This window comes from Exophiala bonariae, assembly GCF_035927105.1.
Source record: "Exophiala bonariae strain CCFEE 5792 chromosome Unknown scaffold_3, whole genome shotgun sequence".
NCBI lineage: Eukaryota > Fungi > Ascomycota > Eurotiomycetes > Chaetothyriales > Herpotrichiellaceae > Exophiala > Exophiala bonariae.
The window spans coordinates 957,546-978,236 of record NW_027042478.1 but is presented as its reverse complement, the minus strand read 5'-3'; the positions used below and the strand labels follow the sequence as shown (position 1 = coordinate 978,236).

At 49.2% G+C, this 20,691-nt stretch overlaps 9 protein-coding genes across 9 annotated transcripts; 3 read left to right on the top strand and 6 right to left on the bottom strand.

The window, feature by feature from the left end:
* Positions 1-1,993: 1,993 nt before the first annotated feature.
* LTR84_007874 (uncharacterized protein) lies at positions 1,994-3,594 on the bottom strand (the record flags this gene model as incomplete). Its single annotated transcript, XM_064851426.1, has 2 exons — positions 1,994-2,116; positions 2,176-3,594. 2 exons carry the CDS (start codon positions 3,592-3,594, stop codon positions 1,994-1,996), a joined length of 1,542 nt encoding a protein of 513 aa, XP_064710429.1.
* A 548-nt stretch (positions 3,595-4,142) lies between these two features.
* LTR84_007873 (uncharacterized protein) lies at positions 4,143-6,472 on the top strand (the record flags this gene model as incomplete). The annotated part of the gene is made up of 5 exons (XM_064851425.1): positions 4,143-4,326; positions 4,403-4,656; positions 4,730-5,150; positions 5,684-6,009; positions 6,068-6,472. 5 exons carry the CDS (start codon positions 4,143-4,145, stop codon positions 6,470-6,472), a joined length of 1,590 nt encoding a protein of 529 aa, XP_064710428.1.
* Positions 6,473-7,553: 1,081 nt separating this feature from the next.
* LTR84_007872 (uncharacterized protein) lies at positions 7,554-8,567 on the bottom strand (the record flags this gene model as incomplete). Its single annotated transcript, XM_064851424.1, has 1 exon — positions 7,554-8,567. One exon carries the CDS (start codon positions 8,565-8,567, stop codon positions 7,554-7,556), a length of 1,014 nt encoding a protein of 337 aa, XP_064710427.1.
* A 1,119-nt stretch (positions 8,568-9,686) lies between these two features.
* LTR84_007871 (uncharacterized protein) lies at positions 9,687-10,631 on the top strand (the record flags this gene model as incomplete). Its single annotated transcript, XM_064851423.1, has 1 exon — positions 9,687-10,631. One exon carries the CDS (start codon positions 9,687-9,689, stop codon positions 10,629-10,631), a length of 945 nt encoding a protein of 314 aa, XP_064710426.1.
* Positions 10,632-10,976: 345 nt separating this feature from the next.
* LTR84_007870 (uncharacterized protein) lies at positions 10,977-11,207 on the bottom strand (the record flags this gene model as incomplete). The annotated part of the gene is made up of 1 exon (XM_064851422.1): positions 10,977-11,207. The coding sequence occupies one exon, from the start codon at positions 11,205-11,207 to the stop codon at positions 10,977-10,979; it is 231 nt and encodes a 76-aa protein (XP_064710425.1).
* A 1,269-nt stretch (positions 11,208-12,476) lies between these two features.
* Positions 12,477-13,343, bottom strand: LTR84_007869 (uncharacterized protein; the record flags this gene model as incomplete). Its single annotated transcript, XM_064851421.1, has 1 exon — positions 12,477-13,343. One exon carries the CDS (start codon positions 13,341-13,343, stop codon positions 12,477-12,479), a length of 867 nt encoding a protein of 288 aa, XP_064710424.1.
* Positions 13,344-13,941: 598 nt separating this feature from the next.
* On the bottom strand, positions 13,942-14,955 carry LTR84_007868 (uncharacterized protein; the record flags this gene model as incomplete). Its single annotated transcript, XM_064851420.1, has 1 exon — positions 13,942-14,955. One exon carries the CDS (start codon positions 14,953-14,955, stop codon positions 13,942-13,944), a length of 1,014 nt encoding a protein of 337 aa, XP_064710423.1.
* Positions 14,956-15,342: 387 nt separating this feature from the next.
* Positions 15,343-16,757, top strand: LTR84_007867 (uncharacterized protein; the record flags this gene model as incomplete). The annotated part of the gene is made up of 2 exons (XM_064851419.1): positions 15,343-15,616; positions 15,670-16,757. 2 exons carry the CDS (start codon positions 15,343-15,345, stop codon positions 16,755-16,757), a joined length of 1,362 nt encoding a protein of 453 aa, XP_064710422.1.
* A 1,428-nt stretch (positions 16,758-18,185) lies between these two features.
* Positions 18,186-19,295, bottom strand: LTR84_007866 (uncharacterized protein; the record flags this gene model as incomplete). The annotated part of the gene is made up of 2 exons (XM_064851418.1): positions 18,186-19,196; positions 19,251-19,295. 2 exons carry the CDS (start codon positions 19,293-19,295, stop codon positions 18,186-18,188), a joined length of 1,056 nt encoding a protein of 351 aa, XP_064710421.1.
* Positions 19,296-20,691: the final 1,396 nt, after the last annotated feature.

Below are 20,691 nucleotides of genomic sequence, written 5' to 3'. Positions count from 1 at the left end.
TTCTCTTCTGGACGATAATTATCACGGCTGCCCGCCATGATAGAACGGACTTGGCTCTGCTGGAATCCTTGTTGCCGGCGGTGAAGACCTTACTTTGGTCCACGGTCGCCCGACCACCACACGTGCTACCATCTTTACAAGCCATGACTGTGTTATGTGTCTGGCCTTTACCGGCTTCATCATGGAGTCAGGATATTACTTACATACTAAGCGGCGTTCTGAAGTCGGCCGCTCGGCAAGTCGGATTGCACCGTCCGGAGGTATTGCCTCACTTCTATCGGCAGATGCACTTCTTCAACCAGACTGAGATACGTGATGCGGTCCGAGTCTGGTGCTGCATCTATATCTCTATCGAAAGGTAAATATCACTGAAATCAGTGGCATTTCCTCATCCCTCGTGATGATCGCATACATACTGATAACAAATCTCTTCCTTCAGCGTGGCTGTTATGATGGGCCAACCACCATATATCCACACAGATCGTACGATCGAGCAGGCATCAACTCCGTCAAACCAGTACCAACTACCAAAATCCTTACATCGCACCATCTCGATGCAAATGTTCTGTAACAGAATCCATTTGGCTATGGCCGACGTTGACAGGCTGGAAGGGACGGCATCCCACCTTAATCGGAGTTCATTATTGAAATCACTGGAGTTCGAGCTCCAGGAGATAGAGCGCCAGTCCGGAGAACTTGACTGTCGTAGGTACGATCATCCTCATCGCAGGTCCCAATCATTAAACTCGAACAGCTCAAGCCCAAATTGGCCTCCTGCTGGTGGCCTTTCAGCTTCGAGGCTACTGGCTGCTCGATGACCAAGAGTCGTCATCCCGTCGAGAAGGCATGATTCGTGCGTATGACACTGCGATCGAGTTAGTGGCCCTCATTGAATCGAGGGAGAAGAGTGGCCACTCCTTCAAGTATCTCACGTTATTATCCTCCATGGTGTGTTTTGCAGCCGCCGTCCTTGTCTCGAGAGTTATACACTCAAGCTATAGCCAGCTAGTCAACACCGAGAAAGGACGACAGACTTTCAGCACATGCATATACATCTTCCGGCAATGCAGCGTTGAAGACAATGACATGCCCGGTCGGGTTAGCAAGACATTGGCGCAACTGTGGAGTATCCACCAAGGGTTAGACAAGGACTGCAAACAGCCTCCGCGCCTTAGTCTCAAAACTCGAATGTTCTTCAGTATCGTGCAAGACTCACTATGGCTCTGGCGCGAGATGTACGGTGGCCAAGGAGCACCATCACTCCCACCTCCGTTTATGCCAGGCACGCACTTGGGTCCATCGTCGTCTGGACTGCCACTTTCACCAGCTGCGTCAACCACATGTTCCGAGCCCAGAAGAGGAGTCGACCCATGCTTGACTTTAACGCCCATGCTGAGGGCAGACGGGCAAGAAATGAGTATGACATGGGATCTTGGGCTCTTCGACCTCAACAACATGGCGTTCGATATGTCATTACCCGATCTTGATGTGGCATTGTAGGTACAAAGGAGTAACGGCAAAAGATAAATAATTTCATAAGTCAGACATGGATTCAACCAGCAAATGTCACGTACGGCGAGAATGAGAAAAGGAGCTCACTACTCAATAACTGCAATACAATATGATCATGAAGTCAGAACATGAACTACGGCCTAAACACAATGTCCTGTCAAGGTGCTCTTCGTCACCTTTCACTCTCCAAATCATGCTTGTTGCCAATGCGTTGTGGCTAAGCGCTCGCGTTCCCAGCAACACACTCGAACCAAAAATTTGCAGTGGTGTGTAAATACTTTTCAAAGCATACACTAATGTCAGGTCCTAGGCGAATCTCAATTCTTCGAGGCTATCATAAATTGACCTTGTTGGATCTGAATAACGACTAGTGATGCAGAGGAAAGGCTCTTTGTCTCTTCGCCTGCATTTTCTCAGTACTGAAGAAGCCTAGCGTTCGAGAATTCCATCTGTGAAAAGAGACATATAGCAGACCGAAGCCCTAAGCAGCAGCTAGCACTGGGACTGGTCTATCCCTTTCCTGAATGTAGATGTTCAGGTCGATAATCTTAGCCGAAAGTAAAGCGTGGACCTTAACGGGCCGATTTGGTTCGGCCAAACTCAACTGGAACGTTTGTATTAGTTGTCTGCTATAGACTCACATTTGGAGGGAAGGCGACGTACCTCAAAGAGCCCAAATAGCGTTGATATTGATTTGTACAATTCAAGCAAAGCAATGTGCTTGCCTATACAAGCTCGTGGTCCATAGCCGAACTCGATGAACTTCCTCTGCATGCCGCGAAGCCTCTCACCAAACTCCGCCTCAGGTTCGTCGGCCCCTCGCAGCCAGCGCTCCGGATTGAATGTATCAGCATCCTTGCCAAAAACATCCTGGTTACGATGGACGGGCCATGCATTCACTCCCACAATAGTACCTGGCGGTAATTCCTCCCCGGTAGAGAGCACCAGACCGCCAGCACCCACTTTACGCTCCAATTCAACTGCAACAGTGGGATGGATACGAAGCGCTTCCATGATGACCGCGTCGAGGTAGGCCAGTTTTTTTACCTCACTATACCGGGGTGGGTATGTCAGGGCGTTGTCGTCAAGTTCCTTCTGCAGCTTGCTCATCACCGTGGGTTGCTGTAGTACGAACATCAGAATAGCCGACAGAGCAGCTCCTGTCGTGTCGGACGCCGCAAGCACATTGGTACTCGCGTAGGCTTTCACCTGCAAGTCCGAGACCACGTCTGGATGTTGCTGCTGTGCGTCCAGGAACCTTGAAAGAAAGTCCGGTCTTTCCAAGTCACCCTTTTCCTCCCCACTGGCCCGCTTTCGAATTCGCTCATTCGTGAATGAAACTAGATAGTTTGGGGTCTTAACCAGTGCCAATAGCAAAGGGTTCTTTAGGAGGAAGTAGTCAATCCACGGCATGAATCCGACGGTGCCAATATATATGAATTGCATATCCAAAGTGAACATCATATTGTTGATGTCCTTTGCGGCATCGAGAAATCCAAATCGCTTGCTGAAAGTGGCCTGTCCGATGAGATCGAAGGAGAACCAGTGCATCCACTTGTCGATGGAGCATATCCGCTTAGTGTCACCTTCGACGTACTCTTCTCTCAGCCGACGGGTAAGCCTATTAATGTTTTCGTCCACAATATTTTCGTAACCGAGGAGCGTGCTCATGGAAAAGGCTCCAGCAATTGGTCGTCTCCGCTGGGCATGGACTTTTGAATCAATCGCGGCGATGAGCATGGGAAGAACTTCACCCTCAACTGGATTCTGCATGGGCTTGACATGGTCGCTCTTATCCAGATTACTTTTCAGTCCCAGGATCAAGTCGAGAGCCTCCGGATCCGCCACAGATACGCAATTGGGACCTAATCGCACGACTGGGCCGTACTTTTTGTGTAATCGCAAAATCGTTTGTTCACGATGCCCTCGACACGCGTCGACAAAGCGCCATACGTCGGTGAATCGTGCCAGAAACGGCCCAGGGATTTTTCCCAGTCCGGGAGTGAAGTAGTTCAACAAGAGCTGGCATATCACCAGGCTTGGAACAAACACCAGCGACACCTGCACCAAGGTGGAGAACATTTTTCGCCAAGTGAAACAGTGCTTTCGTCTCAGCCAGCAAGATTCGAAGATTCGAACTTCTAAGGATGGAAATATTTTCTCTGTCTTCTAGCATGATGTTTGAGGCGTTGACGTCTATTTTGACCATGTTACATCCATTGTCGATCACAATGCTAGAGTCTTGGAGCGCAGAGCATTTGAGGCATCTATCTCCCCGATTGGGCTTGTGGGAATCCGTGAACCGATTGGACAGTTCAGCCATGGATGACTGGGGAGCAATTGGATATCTAGGAGCAATCTTCTCCGACCCCGAAACCCCCACGATTCAGGAATGTGGGGAATGAATGATATCTGCTCTGTCACTGCATCATAACACTCCCTACTCAGAGAAAGGAAACTCCCATAGCGAATCAGGAGCCATTCATTGATCAACCCATTTGGATCTGTCATCATCGAACAGCTGTTGTATATGCTCTCTAAACCAGGCTCGTGAGACCAGTATTCAGCTCCAGTCTCAAGTCTAGAGCAAAATCAGCGTTCGAGTCCATCTAGGGCATATTCAGACAGGCATGGAGTCTCTGACTTCAACTCTGGACGCAGCAAAGCTTCAACCTGGAAGTTCACACCTCCGCAAGCAATTGCGCACACAGAAAACACTTGACTTTGAGGGATCAGTGGTTCTGATCACCGGTGCAGCTTCCGGCAAGTGCATGGAGCTCATATGGGGGGTTTGGGATATGTTCTGGCTGACCCGTACGGCGTTCCGCAGGAATTGGACAATGTGCGGCTTATGAATTCGCGTTGCATGGCTGTCAGAAACTATTTTTAGCAGATCTCTCGAAATCTAAGCTCGAGAACACCAAAGGTCTGCTACAGAACGACGGCCTTTATCCTCAGATGGAACTGTACGAAGGAGATGTTTCCGATGAGGCGTCAGTAAGAGGTATGATGGAGCATTGTGTGGAGGTCTATGGCAGAATCGATGTCGCGTGTAACAATGCTGGAATCAGTGGCAATTCTCAAAGAACAACCGACATTTCTGTACAAGATTTCGATCTCATATGCGCGGTGAATGAACGGGGCGTAAGTTGCGCACGATAGTTCTTAGTGCAAGGATGCCGTGGTGGCTGATGGTTCAATACTGATCCCTCAATAGGTCATTCTCTGCGAGAAATACGAGCTCGAGCAAATGATGCGACAGGACGTCTCATTCGGTAACCAGCGCGGAGTCATTGTTAATACAGCGTCAATCGCCGGTCACTGTATCATCCCCACGGCCTCGGCTTACACCGCTTCCAAGCATGCCGTCGTTGCGTTAACGCGATGCGACGCCTTGAGGCATGCACAAGACGCCATTCGAATCAACTGCGTCTCGCCTGCTGCGACCTGGACACCAATGATATCGGAGAGTGTACTGCCAAAGGAGTTTATAGAGTTGGGAGCCAAAATGGCGCCTATGCATCGATACGCACAGCCTATCGAGATCGTCAACGCCATACTTTTCCTGGCTGGTCCCAAGGCAACGGCAATCACTGGTGTCAATCTACCCGTAGACTGTGGTAACACACTTCTACGATGTATCTAATAACCTTCATAAGTCGTAGACGAGTTTGTTGATATAACCAAGAAAGATAGTCTCAATTCTCTTGGAGTCGACTACGGTGTGTAACCTGTACATGTTTTATGCTCTGCTATAGTCGAAGGGCAAAGTAGAACCGAAATCTTGACTTGTAACGCATCAACCTCAAGGAAGCCTCGTGTAGTAGGTTCTGTACTCAGCCGATGAGTATTGGCCTATCGGTGCTTCGCGTTGACCGAGGCATATTGGTTCGGGTTGACGGCTCTAGTTTAGTAGAGTCTTGGGTGGAATCTCAATCTGGGCATCAACCATTGTATTTATCAACTCAGTCTAACAGCTCCACCAGATGACACTCCGTACACTGCTTGAACGGATCTCTTATCTTGCACAACAAAGTAGAGGAATATGCAGTCTCTAAGGAACGGATGTGCACTCATCACTGGTGCAAACTCCCGTAGGTATCAAGACCAGGTCTTGCCCCATGGTCCGTCATCGCATATTGCCGTCAGTACTAACTTCTGCCTTTGACAGCCACGGGATTTGCCATTGCGCTGGCGTGCGCTAACCACGGCTGTGAGCAGATCATTCTTGCGGATGGCTCGCCGGGGGAGTTGCAAAGCTTCCGTGACAAGGTGCTTGGGCAGTACCCTTCCGCCGATGTTCATGTCGAGGCATTCGACCGGTCAATCGAAGATGACGTTGACCGTGTATTTTCAGCAATCCGAGAACGGTTCCTTCGTATTGACTTTGCTGTCAATGTGGTCTGTCAAACGCAGGCTAGAACTTGCCAGGATCTCAAGCCCACAGCACTGGATATCACCCAGTACGATCGGAACTTTGCTATATACCAGAGAGGAGTTCGTGATAGACAAAGACCTGCCATGGATACCTTCTAGCTGACTCTTGTGTGACCAGCTGTTCCTTATCGAACGGGCCCTGCTCCGGCAAATGCTCAAACAAGACGTGCTAGACGCTACAGGCTGTCGAGGAAGCATCGTCAACGTGGTGGACTATGGGCCGATACCGACCTTGTCAAATTGCCCTATCGTGGCAGCTATCGCCAATGCGATAGTCGGAATGTCTAAAACTGATGCGTGTGACTTCGCGCAAGACAATATTCGGGTCAATTGCGTCGCTGCCAGTGAGGTTATGATCACCAAAGCTGAGACCGAACTACCTGGTGGTGTTCCACTGCCGAGGAAAGGGAGAACGGACGATGTTGCAAACGCTGTCATGTGGCTTTTGTCATCGGGAGCGAACTGGTTGACCGGGATGGTCGTTCCTGTCGACGGAGGTCGCAGCTTGAACCATTTCTGGTAGATATTTATGGGATATTCGGATTCATTCGTCGGAGTCCTGATCTGAGAGCTATTCTTTCAACTAAAATTCACATTTGCGTGAGTGTAAGAGACTTTGTGTATGACTATTATGTCAATGTAAGCACTTATGCTACTGATCAATTACTCGTAAAATGACCCACTGCGACCGGGTAATCCAGCTTCGCCTTCCTCTCCCAAGTGGTCAAATTCCACCGCACCCGCGCCCAGATCCCCATTTCTTGTCTAGGTGGAGGAGAGTAATCTTTGTAGTTGAAGTTGGCTGGCTGCTTATACAGGAAGAAGACATATCGATGTGCGGAACTGGCTGATGGGGGCTCCGGTCCGACGTAGTTTGAGATAAAGGGGGTCGTTGTAGTCAATGTATCTGACAACCCTGGCGCCTGGAGATCGGACTGAATCCAATGCAGTATCGGCGAAAGAAACGGTAGGCAGGGAAATGGAGCATCAAAGTCGAGGCAGATCACAATATATTTGGCGGTTGGCGATCTCGCTGCATACGAGATTTTGGGAGCAGAGGCAGCATCTATTAATGTGCTGATATGTGAGCCGTCTGATGGACCGGACATAATATGCCGTACGCACCTGATCGAGGTATATAGTCCCCATTTTTGATGTTTTTACCACCAAAGAACAGGGTGAGAGCCTCCGTTGTGTCATTTTTCTTTTGGAAATCTAGGAATAGCTCCATGCCCTACACTACTAAACCTTGTAATCAGATCGTCCGTTTCCGCAACATGAGATAGAAGCAGCAAGCTGGCAACCTGATATACACCCTCAATTGAGGCCCATGGAAGCGATCGCTGTTCACTGATTGTGCAAAACTCAATTCCGATTGGACGTTCGAGGCCGACTTTCGCGGCTGTTGCGATTGGAGGACAGATTACATTACAGACTACAAAGCAATGCTGGGCATATGGATCGGATGCTGTGCGGGAGAGTGGGAGACGATAATGGAATTAATAGCGTTGCAGGGTGCGAGTCCAATTTCATTTGCCATGTTGCCATGTAATGGCTTGCTATCCAGGTCTACTGGATCTTTGTACCCGTTCTTGAACAAATTCTTATTTGTCCGCCAGGAGACCTCTAGACTTGAGCACGTCACAAAGAATTTGTTCAATGTTCTCATCAGGCAAACCAAGTCTTGAATTCCATAATTCCTTCTTCTTAGAGAATGCACAAAACCCGCCATAATTCATCATCATTACCATAATGGCCTCTATCATAGCCATCTGATATGTGGGACCTCTCCCAGGGTCAGATTGCCATTTTTCTCGGGCAGTATCATGAAGGACCCTTTTGCTCCCATGCTTAATGTCGAAAACATTGCTGGTCGCATCTTGCAGAATCTTGAAGATTTGATTTTGAGTTACGGTCGAGCTGTTGATATGGATATACTTGTTGATCGTTTCATCCAAGTGCTTGTCGGATAGAACGGCAGAGATTGCTCGGCTGATTTGCTCCATGGATGTGACTTCGAAGGCTTCTTCGCCCCCATCATAGACTGTTAAAGTCTTCGCAGGCAGATCGACGCCAAACACTCCTGGAATATCATACATGGAATCAATATACCCTCCAACAACCACTCCTGTCCAGGAGAGACCTGTGTCCTCCTTGGATTTGAGATATTTGATAACCTCTCGTTTGATTGCTGTTTGTGGAACAATTTTCACAATGTCCTCCTCGGAGGTGTCGCATCCATATTCAGAAGGGATGAAACGCCGCACACCGGCTTCGATAGCAGCATCTATCACTGAATATTGCTTGTCCAGGTGATAATGCTGAATGCAGGAAATTACGGCGTCCTGTTCTTGCATTGCAGCCACGAGAGACTCATGAGAGTAGTCTGTCTTGATGAGTTGTGCCCCGTAGTGATCATTGGTTAGTCGAGCAATATCAGGCTGAGGCAGGACGAATCCTGAAAGTAATTTGGCTCGTTCTGCAGCTGTAGAACTGTCGCGACTGAGGATCGATACCTCGAAGCCTGCTCGTACCAGAGCCCGGACGACGGCGGCTCCTGTCAAGCCAGTTCCGCCCATAACAATGACTTTCCTGATAGGAGCTGATTTTGACGGCATGGTTTCGGTTTCTGAGCGTAATGACACCTGAAAGAATACATGCAATGCTTGAGAACTGAGGATTCTTGACTACTTAGCGGATATGGTCCGCCCTCTAGTAAGCTCGCATGTTTATACCTTGTCCTATAGCCATCGAAGTAGCACTAACGACCCATCAAAGCACAAGACAACGCGGGGAGGATTTCAACAGCTCAGGGATATGTCTCTGATGTCTGGTTGGATATTTGCTTACTCGGCCCGACATGGTTGCTCACATGGGATGTGGATTGTCAAAAACCCGCTTGGACTGAGACCTGCCTGCAAACCCCGAAAGAATCAAGGGTGAGTAGAACATTTCGATTCGTTCAAACACCTGAGAGCTATGGCCCTAATGATCACACTTGGGCAATAATGAAGCCATGTTCTCGGGAGAGTCTATCAGTAGGGTAACAATCGTAGTTGATACTGTAGGTTGGGATGCTCGGGTTCTGGGTAGTGGGACGCCGTCTTCTCGCATTCGTAGTGAAACGGCAGTGTGTCTCTGATCCGACGTAGAATCATTGTCCATCTTGATTCTTTGATCCGACGTAAAATATCGTCCACCTCGATCCTCACCAATTCCTTCATGACCCTTATACCAAATTGTCGAAGTCCATGTGCTATTCCTGTCCCAAAACCAGTAAGATATTTATCAATTAATATTCGACATTGCCAGCATCTGTTAATCGTGGGATGCCGGACGATGCTTCGGCAACCAGTAATCGGCACATTATTGACATCTCCTTGTCCGGTGCAAAATTCCGCTCCATTGAGTCATGACGTTAATACTAGTTCAAGACGCCTCTCACTCGCTCCACGAGCCATGGGGAAACATAGGTAGGATCGCTTCCACAATGGTTGTATGAGTGTGTGAGTATCAGGCAATGATGCGTCACTCATACTCGTCATCAGAGGAATATATGCCTTGTTCTACCAATCCGATCTCCGAAACGGCGGTTGGAATGGAGATATAAATCACGTTTCGAGAGATATAGGTATTTGGGCGATATATATTCGTGAACTAGCAATTGAAGCACTCTCGCCATCTACAGAGATTTATCCAAATTTCTGCAGAGTCCCTTGTCACAAGACTCTTCTTCCATGCACAAATCCACTAGAATACTAGGCTACCTCCAATCGAAGAGCACTAGTCTCGTGCACCGAGCCATTCAATTTGATTCCATCAAGCCCAAGCAGCAAGGTCTCACATTTTCGACCACAAAATCCCTTGGATCTCAGTCGCCCTTCAGCACAGCCGACAAGCTTGAGGCACACAAGATGTCCAACCCGTCCGGCACAAAGGTCGACGCAACGACGAACTTCCCCAAAAATACCGGCGCAACACCGGGAGAAGCCTTCGAAGTCCGCCAGACAGCGACAAGCGAAGACTACAAACCTGATCCATCCAAATCTCTCAAGCTCAACCCGGCGCGACAAGCCCTCGTCGATGACATCATTGCACTGTATTCATGCAAACCGACCGTCGAGCGCGTCAAGCGGTACACACCTGACTGTGTATACGACGACCAGTTCGTGTATGCGAACGACCGGTACAAGATGGCGGGCCAGTGGTTCGCACTACCGAAGCTGTTCAACGATTCCAAGAACGAAGGCTACGAGATCATCAAGAACGACCGCGACCTGATCCAGTTCAAGAACGAGCAAAGCTGGACGTTCAAGCTGATCCCCAAGACCGCCACTATCAACGCCTTGGTTAGTCTGAGCCTGGACCCGGATAGTGTGGGTGAGAACGAGGATTTCATTCGTATCAAGTATCATAAGGACCAGGCGAATGATAAGGATTATTCACGTGAGTTTTGGTCTTCTCAGACCTCTATGAACCCAGATTTGTGCACATTTATCCTACTAAAGTCGAATATAGATGAAGGAATTGGTTTCAGCTTCAAGAAGTGGCAGGCAGATAACGTGGCGAAGTGGATGGACAGCAAGGAAGTCGAAGCATTCATTGGCGATAAAGATGCCGCGAAAGAGACGGTTAGGAAGTACGGCGATGGGACTGGTGATGCGCCTAAGAAGGAATTCTAAAGCCATGTTCGTGCCGTGCTCACGATGACTCGTGCGATCTTCTTAGGAATCAACCCACATCCTGGCGACATCTAAGTTACAGATCAAAAGACGTGAATGCGGCGATTGTGATTGACTTTGAATCTTCATTCAGCAGTTATGCGAACAAGGATAGAAAAACTGCTTCGCGTTCCAGGGTATCTTCCTATAATACAATAAAAATAACTGACCCATCCATATTCCCCATAACAGGAAACAAGACTCAACAATACAACTTCCCACCCACGCTAATGATTCACCCTGGTAAAACAAGGAAATGTTGTTACAGCTCCACATCACCACGCATCTCCGGCATGGATAAACTATTCAGTGACCAAAAGCCATACCGGGATGCCAACTAGAGCGGCGCTGTTCCGGCTGAGCGGCCGACAACTGGTCGACGACGGAGTTATTACGGCTGGCTGTGATGGTCTCTTCGTTACCGGGTTGAGCCTTCTGGAAGAGTCCCCGACGCAGAGGCACGTCGTAGATCCGGACGGGCGCTTGTGGCTCGTCGGTAGGGAGGAGGAAGTCTGGGATGTATTTCTTGAATTGCATGTTTGCTGAAGAGAGTTTCGGAGGAGTGCTTGAGTAGTGATTTGATGATAAGGGGAAGTTGAGGTTGTTGTGGTGTTGCTGGGAGAGTTTATGGGTTGTTTATTCTTTGCTATATGCTTGTGCCGGTTGTAGTAGAGCTTTGAGTGATCAGACTGCTATTGATCAGGTCTAGGTGTGATGAGCATGGAAGATGTAGAGGCCAAGTATGTTCTGGTCTGCTGTGCGACGTGTTTACATATACTTATTTTTCATACATAATCTGAATGTAGTCACACTTGCGTCATCGCGACGCGAAAATGTATGCAAAAATGTCTCAGTCGGAAGAGGTCTTGAGACTATGAATAAGCTCGCAGAGAAAAGTTAAGCAACAATTCTTTCCAATACGAGAAGCTTGGTCGCCAGGCTTGCCGGAAGTTCGGAGTTGCTGAAAAGTGGTTGTACAAAAGATTTTCCATTGGAGTTGAGCGATTTAGTATGCTGACAGAGAATGACGTCAATTTCGAAATAATCTCAGCCTTGAGCTATTTCCAGGGTTCCCAGCCTTGCATTCGCGCGCTTGTCTCACGGGGGCAGGGAACAGAGACCGACTCTGTTCTACAACCGCTGGTGTCTATGTCTCGACTCAGCAGTCATACGCCAGCCAGTGATGTGAGAGTTGTTCAGCGCCATTAACAGTTTTCTCCAGTATATCGTCTGCAGGGTCCTACGTCAGCTCCCATGCTCGTAATCTTGTCATTGTGCGCGTAGAGGAGAAGGCAGAGGAGGGAATTGCAACGAACAAAATCACTATGGAGTGTTTGAGATTCCACACATTCGCGAGCAATATTGGAGCAGACTGAAAGGACTGATCAGCAACCCTTGTAAGCTCCAAATTCCCGACAACGAAGAAAATGCTTCATTGTGTAATAATGTTATACATAGCTCTGCCACGAACATTCTATGCAAGTCTAGATCGGAATGGCTGTCAGAATTCATCCTGCAGTGGGATAGCGAAGATAGTTTGGGTGGAGAGAGCTGCCTTTCCACGATGTGTTGAAGCCGTTAGAATCAAATGGTTCGTGCCTGCTCGAATTGGTATAATGCACAACGTGCGTAGACGGATTAAGTGTGACATGACACTTGAAATGGTGCAAAGCTGCAGAGCCGCAATAACCTGCGGTTCTCATAGCATGAGTGTCGCCTCCGATAGCCAGGATGTTGATAAGTCTGGAGACGAGAGTTATTGCTCCGACTTGAAGACCATCTATCATTCCAACCACCTCTTATCGTTTATGCAAGGTCAATTTCGGTGAGTTGTACAAAGTCTTGACCCTCATTAGACCATTCGCCATCAACATCCAGAGAACATTTTGTCGTTTTATTTCCCTCAACAAGGCTGACCTTCATTATACCCTCCGAAGTCATTAACTTCCGCACCCAGAAGAAGGGATAGTATATCGCGTGACTGATTGATTGGGTGATGAAGGAAACAGGATTGGATGACTGGGAGGAAGAAATCTGTTCCATAGGCCGCACGAGAGTTTGTTTTACTTTGAGATTAAAGGGATCAACGATGTGGGGTCTGGGCCGCATGAATGCTACAGGTCTTCGTACCAAGACGAGGAGCTTCACAGTATCATGTGTCTTAACGAGGTCTATGGAGCGAACCATATTCAGCGGCCTGATGAAGGCGTAACCACCAATGATGGTGGAAGTGATGATCCCCAGTCGCCACGCGACACTGACAAACCAATGAAGCTCGCTGTTAGGATCGTATGCATCGTAGTTGAGAAAGGCAAGGCCACAAGCACTGAGGAGACAGCTTCCAGCGATGATATAAGAGGCCCCATAAAGGCCTACGTGTGAAGGAGCTTTGTAAATATTTGTTTGACCTTTGTTGTAGAGATGTGTGGCAAACCAGCGCTTCTTCAACTGGTCGTTCTCGAGTTGTTCATAGGCTGATGGTAGAGTGGAATTGACATCTCTAGGCCTGATACGGGATGTTCTGTCTGTAGGCGCTGTCCGTGCAGGGGTTGTTGGAATTTGTGGTTTTCTTGGTTTGGCAGCACGTATTCTTGATGTCTGGAACTGCCGAGCATGGCCTGCAGTACCGCGACACTGAGCGAAAGCTGAACGAAACAGTGATATGGAGCACATTTTTAAGGTCCGGGGTGGAGGATGAGGACGAAGGTTCGGCGAGACAATACAACGACGATGCGAACTTTCTCGAGCCCGTTATGCAATGGGGGAGGAGGAGGAAACGTAGTTCATGCGACAACAACTCCGAGTTACTGCTCGTTCATGGCTGGTGAGATGTCGAACTCAGAAACGATTATCGATTCAATCTGTCTGGTAGACTCGGAGTTCTTGGAGATTCTTATACCACTTGGAGTACTGGACATGGTGCCCATGGATTTCAGTACGTGGACTTTAGAGGAAGGTGAGCCGAGCTGATCGTCAGGCATCACAGAAGACGATCACTTGTCCACCAAAGCTACCTAGGTGGCTACTTAAATGCCCTTAAACTTGTCACAGCCGGAAACTCGGAAGAACGTTGAATACAGGACTACTGTTCTAGGAGTCCTGGAAAAGAATGATGAAGAATGTGAGATCCGGTCTAGACAGGCTTCTACACACCCAACCAACTCTTCCTAAGAGTTCCCAAGATCTTTTGGGCATTGTACACAATATTTTTGCTGTGGACTATGCTACCGCAAAAGCTTCATCTAATTCATCAAGCTTCAGCAGCTCCATTTTAGAGGTGCAACCCGGAGTCTCCTGGCCCCTTGATGGTCTCAACACCCGCATCGTGTTGAATTGCTTCAAGGAGTCGAGGAGAGATGCCCTGACTGTTGTTGTCCTCCACAATCCCAAGAAGTTGGACGAAAAAATCTTGCCGCAATACCTCCATAAGGATGTCACTGGAATCAATCATATAAGATGCTGCATAACGTAGCAAACCTCCATATGGTTGGTCGTCCCCCTGGCCTCTGGTGTATTTGGACTCAATATCGGGCAAGCTTGAGGTCGTGACGGTGGCCCAGCCAAGTGAAGCGATTCTAGCAATGAAATCGAATAGTCTTCCCTGGGAGATGGTAACCAGATGCAGACCCTTCTTCGTGTTGATGTCTCGTTGAGTGGTTGAAAGTGAAGTCCACTCAAAAAGAATGGCATAGACTTTTGCATCGTGAAATATCCTCCGCCAGAGAAGCCCTTGCCCTTGTGCTTCTCCTAGACGTTCTCCAGCAGACAAGACTGTAACACTATTCGTGCTGTCGACGGCAAGTAGTGCCTCGATTGCTTCCAGGGCTCTTTCTGCAACCTCGGTGTTTTCGGAGGTCAACCACAGAGTGAGTAATGTCTGAACGAGGTCTGAGCTTGCCGCAACGAACGAGGCTCCGCTCGGGGTATCCGCAGCCTTCTGTAAGTACGCTATGCACAACAGCTGAACAGCAACCGAAGGTGCTTGTAAACCTTCTTCGAGCTTCTCAGCCGAGATAGACTGCTTCAATTCGTCGAAGGGAATGAGGGAGATGTCCCGTTGCAGAAGCCGAGTCAAAGAGCGAGGGTCCTGTTGTAGCACCTGGAGTAGGGCTTCACCCGTGCTGAGTAGCTGCCACAAGGTTGATCTGGGTGTTGAAGTGTCGATTGACCTTTCTGCACGTTTCAATACATCTTCATCAAGAGTCACGCCTTCTGTTTTGACTTTTTCGAGATGAGAAAAGAGCTCAGTGAATAGGGCATCTTGGTCTTCCACATAGGTGTCCATGGTGATATGAATTTAGATGAGGGATGCTAGGATTGACTGAGCTGAAAACATCACCCAACCATTACTGTGACCTCACTACCGAGCTATTCATCTCATGGTTCTCAAAAGGGTAGACTGTCGATAGCATTTCTGTGTCCCTAGGGATTTATCTTCTAGGCGTGGTGGTGTTGCGCGTGAAATGGCAGCCTTGTCCCTTCCCCACTCCGCGCCTTCCCCTCATTCTCACGACTGCCAAGAATTTGTTCAGCCTGGTCACTCACGTTGGCTGCCCTCACTGCCTGCGAATTGAACTTAGATAGATTCCATATCCCTCAAGGGAAACATCACCATCTCAAGTGTAGCACCTCGTGGTTCTCACTCTATCACTGATTCCCTCACTTTTCCAAAATGGCCGACCCTCAACTGAATCCCCTGCTCTCGACGAAGCCATCTGACGCTGGTCTCACCGTCTCCCTCCATCCTCTCGTCCTCCTCACAGTCTCCGACCATTTCACCAGACATTCAGTAAGGAAGCAAAAGGGTCCAATTGCTGGAGCACTTCTTGGCCAACAGAAGGGTCGAGAGATTACAGCAGAATACGCTTTCGCCACAGACCTAGTCCAGAACTCCGAGGGTCAATGGCTTTTCGATGTTGCTTGGATGGAGGACCGGGTGCAGAAGTGTAAATGGTCAATCTTCAGTTTTCAGTCGACTCCCCAATTAACGTTGATATAGACCGAGACGTTCATAAAGCACCTGCACTGGAATTTGTGGGATGGTACACTCTGTTCCCAGAGTCTGGCCCGTCAGCGGCAATAGTCCCTCTACAACGACAAGCAATCACCTTCTATAATGAGAGCGCCGTGTTATTAGCCCTGCATCCGGAAGCTATTGTTCAAGCTGATACAACTAATGCCCGTCTCCCTGTGTCACTATACGAAAGTGTGGATGAAGTTGAACATCAGAAGGATGAGGGCTCAATGCAGGTTGACGGCGACGAGTCAAGCTCATCAGACATCAAGTTCCGCCCACTGCCTTACACAATCGAAACCGACGAGACTGAGATGATCGCAATTGACTATGTCGCCAAAGGCGCAGGAAATGCCACAGCTGTAGTAGAGACCACATCAGACATCACCGCTCCACCTCCACCTCCAGAGCCTGTGACGGATAAGAAAGGCAAGAAGCGCGCAGACACGCCATCAGCTGCTGCAGTCGCAACATCTGAGACTGGTCAGAACTCGACCAACGGTGCTTCTGAAGCCAATCCACTGATACCGGAGGAAGAAGATCAGATTGCTAGCATAACCACGCGGCTCAACTCGGTCAAGATGCTTCAGACACGTATCTCTCTCCTCCGACAATTCATTCAATCCCTTCCCCCATCCTATCTATCGGATCAGGCATCCTCCGAGGCACCTGACCCTTCACATCTTCCTCACCTGCGCAATATTCAGGCTCTCGTGACCCGCCTCTCACTCTTAACGCCTGTGGAATCTTCATCTGCTATGAAATCACTCTCCGCCGCCACACAAGCTCAATCTAACGATGTCGCATTAGCCAGCGTGCTCTCTTTACTCGGCCAGGACATTCAATCCTTGAGTGAGCTTGGGCGTAAGTTCGCTACAGTGGAAACCCACCGAAACTCCAAGGTAGGCAAACTTGGAGCCACTGGGCTGGGTGGAGGTGGCGGTACAGGGAGTTTGGGCTCCAAAAGCGGAGGCGGAACAGGTGGCTTCGGCGGCTTGGATGAAGGTGATGGTCGATTTGGCGGGCTTGCTGGGCTAGCTGGATCCGGTCCTGGTCGCGCTATGCTCACCTGAATGACGAAAGCAAATGTTCTGTCTCCAGACTAGAATCAATGATGATCGCTGCGTGGGAGACTTGCAGTGTCACTGAGGGTCCTTTCCAAGTCTAAGCACTAGGGAAACTTTCGCGAGCGAGGAGGTGCACGAATATACTCGCTATTATCGGCGCTCGGAGCAGGCAAACAGGATATGACCCCCTTTCGGACTTTTCAACTATTTCAATATCTACGTCGAAATGGTTGAGAAAGACCGCTACTCCTGCTCGAATGACTGACACAACAACAAGGCTCACCAAGATCAGTCCGGACTCCTCTGGTCAACCTTTTCTCCCCGCTTTCAGTCGCGGGAATGCAGCGTTTCATTTTAAGCAATTGCAATTAACGGTTACATATCCTTCGGCCGCGGTCGATGCGGAATCGGGTCATAGAGGGATCGGGCTTGTAGACATAGACCATGTCAGGCGTGGGGCAGGGGTGGAGATTGGTACCGAGCCACAGGCACAGATACCCACCCACCTAACTGGAGCATAGCACAGCACAGTGGTAGGCGTTTACTGTCCACCGAGAACTAGATAGCTCTGTCGTGAAGGACGGGAATGTCAACGACGAATACATGATGAGAAGTTGTGAAAGTGATATATACACTTGAACCCTCTTAATCACGAAAAGCACATACTGATCAATCACTGACAAACAAGGAGAAGAAGTTTCGAGACGGTGAAATCATAGATGTTATTTCTTGCCCCTCGGGATCTATCTGGCCGATCTTTCTGTACTTGAAAGGCGTAAATTGAGGCCTAGTATCACCGGGGATGGGCTCTCCTGGATCCTGCTTGCGCAGCCCTCCTCTGTCTTTGTATCTCACCCTCACTCCAAAAGTAGAAAACCATCCTGCTCTGTGGTGCAGGGAAAACATCTGGCTACATGACATGTAGCGTCGTTCAACTCAATTCGATCAATCAATCAATCAATCAATCAATTCACGTCCATTCAATCCCTGTTCTGATCCCTTCGTTCAACTCGTGCCCCCTGTATTGGGAAAAGGGGGATAAATGAAGCCAATATATGCGGTCTCCCAATATGCTTCGTAAAGAAGATGCCTTGAACGGGAACGATGCTGGCCTTGGCGGATGGTAAGACATATTCGCCCAAGAAGTAAAGTGTGTTTTGCATTACAACAAATCGGGGCTGATCTTAAGTCATTAAACTCTGAGTGGTAGGTCGATGATGGCTGTTAATAAAACATGACAAAAAACAACATGGTGTTGTCGAAGCTCGCTTTTTGTTGCTCCCAAGAGAATAAAATCGTGCTCTGACGCCGACGCTCATGCTGTTTCGTGGTAGAGAAAAAGGCGCAAATGAAGAGAAATATATGTGCGTGAAACTGACACAACAGCAATGAAGAAAATATGTTGCTCGAAACGAAACCGACAGGCCAATCATCCTATGTAACAAGGACATCGACAGGTCGATGATTCCTTCTCGTGAATAACCGCAAGTGGAATCGTTTCTTGGTCTGTTCTTCGTCGCGAGCTGGGGGATATGGAGTCCTTGGCGCTTCCGCCTTGGATGGTTGTACTTGGCGGGCTTTCGTCGTCACCGGTAAAGGTGGTGGAGCGTTAGATGTTGAAAGACTTCTGCCCTTGTCGAGAGCAGTTGTACTCTTTTTCTTGCGAATGGTCTTCATCAGTCGGCTTATGTGAAGTTGTTTTGGATCTTCCGAATTATCAATCGGATCTGCCGGCGGTGGAGGAAGGGATTTGTTCAGATCTGGCGCTGAGAACCGAAGTGAATTGACGTTGTCCATGGATCTCAGACTGCTACCACTTTGAGGTCTTGAATAGCCGTCGGTGACCAGACGAAGAGTTCGCTTGATGGCCTCTGTCTCTAAAGATGGATTCGTGGTGTCAAATGATCTGTGTAGGCCCGAGTTGGAAGTTTTCCTGCTCTTGCTCCGTAACTGAGGGTCGTTGCGGTGGACGTTTCCAGGTTTCTGAGAACTATTATAGGACTTGCGGGCGGCGTCTGAGAATCGGCGTGCAGAGTCTGCTGGCGTATATCCAGCGCTTGTAAGAGGGGTTGAATAGTCTTGGGTTGAGACTGTGTCCCTGTGTGAGGACAGGGAGGGAGTAGCGGTATCTGGATTTAGATGAAGGAAATGTTGCGTGACACTCTCGGTATTGGAGGCATCGATTCTTTGTGCCGGTGCAGATGTCCGCTCCGACTGCTTCAGAGCCTGTTGTGCGGCCTTGCCTTCCTGGATTTGAGCTGCGATATATTTGAGAGGATCGTCCGACATATCATCCGAATGTGGGACATGGGCGAGGACCAATGTACACGAATATTTCAGCTCCGCCTCGTCCTCGTCTGAGAAAAACTGGCGCTCGATCCATGGCGAATCGGGGACGTAGTGAAGGTCGTCCGGTTCTCCGAGATACTTTTTATGAGTCTTCGACTGGCTGGGGGTTAGATGTGTTGTAGTGGAGTTCTGAACGAGGATTAAACTTACCCCAGTGCCGATAGACAATGGCACCCTCTTGCCAGTAGCAGCCATCGCAGTTGTGGTTTGAGTCTGAATCTCAAAGCTGGTCTTTCCAGCCCGTAGGGCGGTGCGGCGCGACGGACAATGTTGGTTCGGATTGGGAGGTGCTCTGGGGATGATTCGGTTCAAGTGTCTTGATCACAATGATCCAGCTCGGAAGAAAAGTGAGGATGTTGCAGTGTCACACAGAGAGCACCGGATAAGAAGTGAATAGTCGAGTAACACGAATCTCATGAAAGTCACTGTAAGGGCCCGGGAGCAAAAAGTGAAGCAGAGTAAGAAGGATCAGCGAACGGGCAAGAGCCGGAAAGGCAGGATGTCACGGCGCTGTAAGAACAACAGCAACAGCGGTCGTGTGCATCGCGACCGACTGGAGGGCGAAGTTTCATAGAGATCAACGAGTGGTAGTCAGCATGAGGTTTCAGTCTGGAGCTGACCTTCGATGAAAGGGTAATTCTCTATCTTGTGGGTGGGCCAGGCTAGGTAGGGTTGCCAGTGGTGGCTTGTCTGACCAGCTGGAGATGAGGTTAGCATCACAACAATACCTCGTATGAGGAACATGGTCGCTGGCTAAGCGAGGCTCGATTTCGGGTGATGATGAAGTTTGAATTGAGAACGTGTGAAGGTGGAAAAGGGACGTTGGGAAGTGTGATTGGAGCTGGAAATTGGGATCTGGAAAATGGGCACCAGGGATCCGTATTGCCTCCCATCGAGGCCCCGGTAGCCTAAGTTAGCGCCCTGGGTCCCCTGGAGCGAGATCATGCCACTAGGCGTGATAGGCAACGGGCGGGCCTAACGAAGGACCCAGAAGGCCTCTGTTGCCCACTGGTGGTCCCGCTTGACATAAACCTTGCCGGACTTGCAAGGACCCCGGCCAGGAGATGCCAGGGCCCAGAAAGTGCAATATCCCGCCAGCCGGCGGACTGCTTGCCAAGACAATGTCGTTGATTGTCTTTTGGCTCCCTCGACTTCAAATCTCCCAGAGAGCTCAACTCCTGAGTCTAAAGGCTAGAACACGGAAATGATTCTATTTTCGACCAAGGCATGGAAAATCAAGCAGATGGCATCAATTCCAACGGGTCTCTCCCTGTCTTGGGAGTTGGGACCTGGGACCAAGCAGGCATTTTCCCAAATGGTCCAACAAAGATCTGCCACTACCATCACCCCCAGACTTCTTCAAGATGTAGACGCACACGCCTTCCACAAATTCTCCGAAACTTCAACTGCATTGCATTGCATTGCAGTCTGCAGTAGTATAAGTTTCGGGAGCAACTGCATGCATAGTCCAACCACAGCATTTGAGATTGACATGTTCTTCAGCAGTGATGAATACCCGGAACCCGTAGCGAGCCAGGGCTCGGATCTCTTCGCTCGTCACAGTGGTAACTAGCCTCGCCAACGCTCCCGG